Here is a 1,497-nt window from a genome sequence, read left to right on the forward strand (position 1 = left end):
GAGCTCCTTATAGTTTTATAAATAATTCAGTTGTAAATGACTAACTCACATGAGGGTTGACTGGTTTTTAATTCTTTGATTAATCTTTCTATTTAGAGAGATAGGATATTGAGATGCAACTAAAAGTCGTATCTCAGCAGTAAATGTTCCTATTTATTCTATAGGAAGGACTTCGTACTTTGTGTGTTGCCTATAAAAGACTGATTCCAGAAGAATACGAAGGCGTTCGTAAACTGCTGCAGGCTGCGAAAGTGGCACTTCAGGATCGAGAAAAAAAGCTAGCAGACGCCTATGAGCAAATAGAGACCGACCTGATTCTGCTCGGCGCTACAGCTGTTGAGGACCGGTAAGTAACAGCTTGTACCTGGTGTTCAGAAACAATGAACGTGTAAATGTGGTAGGATGTGCAGGGAGCCTCCGAAAGGAATGTTGTCAACCATAATGGCTGTTTGGGAAAGAAAAGGTTCTCTTGTGGCATACTGTAGAGGAGCAGCACAAGAGGGGACATGAACTAGGGATTTCTATGAGTGTCCCACCCCAAATGATAATGCTTTCAATGTAGTAGCTCAACGTTGTTAGAGCAGCCAGGCAGAAATGCATGTATCTATGTACTGAAAACATGCTACAGTCAGTGAATAAGGTGCTGGGAATTCATAATTCCAGAAAAAAACTAGAAACAGTATTTTCAGCTGATGTTGTGAGTAATCAAGATACAGGTTTTGTCTTGCTTTTAAATGATTCTTTAGAACGGAATCGACAGCTCAGAGTTTTTCTAAATTCATTGCTGGTTCTTTCCAAATACAGATCACTGCTTTTTAGATTTTATATCTGATCATTAATTATTTGATAAATTTAAAATGATGAAGTAGAATTGTGCAAAATCTAACAATAAAAATTACTGGTGAATTATCAATGATAGATTTTCAGATGCTTTCAAAGAAAAAGCTTCTAATCTATCATAATTCTACAATAAGGTTTGAAAGTTATGTAAGGTTTAATCCACTAAAAAAGGAGTGCCTGGGTAGTGGAAACCCATCTCCTAACTAAAAGATTTCAGTTCACCCAGAGGTGGAAGAATGGCCTGTCTCCTTCCCAAAGGTCCGCCATGGAGAGCCCCGGGTACACGCTGCTGTCCTGACACAGTGGAATGTCCTGAGTCAGAACTAACTCAGCGGCAACTGAACTTTTTCCACTAAGAAGCAGTTATTTGTTGCATTGTGTTATTTGAGAAGCAGAACATAGGGATGGATTATAATGTATTCTGGTGGAACAGACAGGGGCCAGGGAAAGACTCTAATTTAAATGAAAAAAACAAAAACTTCAGGAAATTTACTGACTTTGTTTCCTGAAAGTGGTAACAACCAGAAAGGTTGAAAGTTTTTCAGATTCACTGTAGTCTACAAACTCCCAGAATCCTTTGTTCATTGTTTTGAGAATAATCTCCATGTCTCCTTATTTGTCGCAAGTAATAAAGCTATGCTAAGCTTAAAACTATTC

The 1,497-nt window shown here is 38.2% G+C and overlaps 1 protein-coding gene across 1 annotated transcript in view; it reads left to right on the forward strand.

The window, feature by feature from the left end:
• ATP11A (ATPase, class VI, type 11A) overlaps positions 1-1,497 on the forward strand; it is a 152,888-nt gene that overhangs the window by 119,706 nt on the left and 31,685 nt on the right. The window contains exon 20 of the mRNA XM_006851545.1: positions 165-346. Coding sequence (XP_006851608.1) covers positions 165-346 — 182 coding nt within the window. The remainder of the gene's footprint in view (positions 1-164; positions 347-1,497) is intronic.

The sequence above is a fragment of the Chrysochloris asiatica genome, unplaced genomic scaffold, assembly GCF_000296735.1.
Source record: "Chrysochloris asiatica unplaced genomic scaffold, ChrAsi1.0 scaffold00029, whole genome shotgun sequence".
Taxonomy (NCBI): Eukaryota; Metazoa; Chordata; class Mammalia; order Afrosoricida; family Chrysochloridae; genus Chrysochloris; species Chrysochloris asiatica.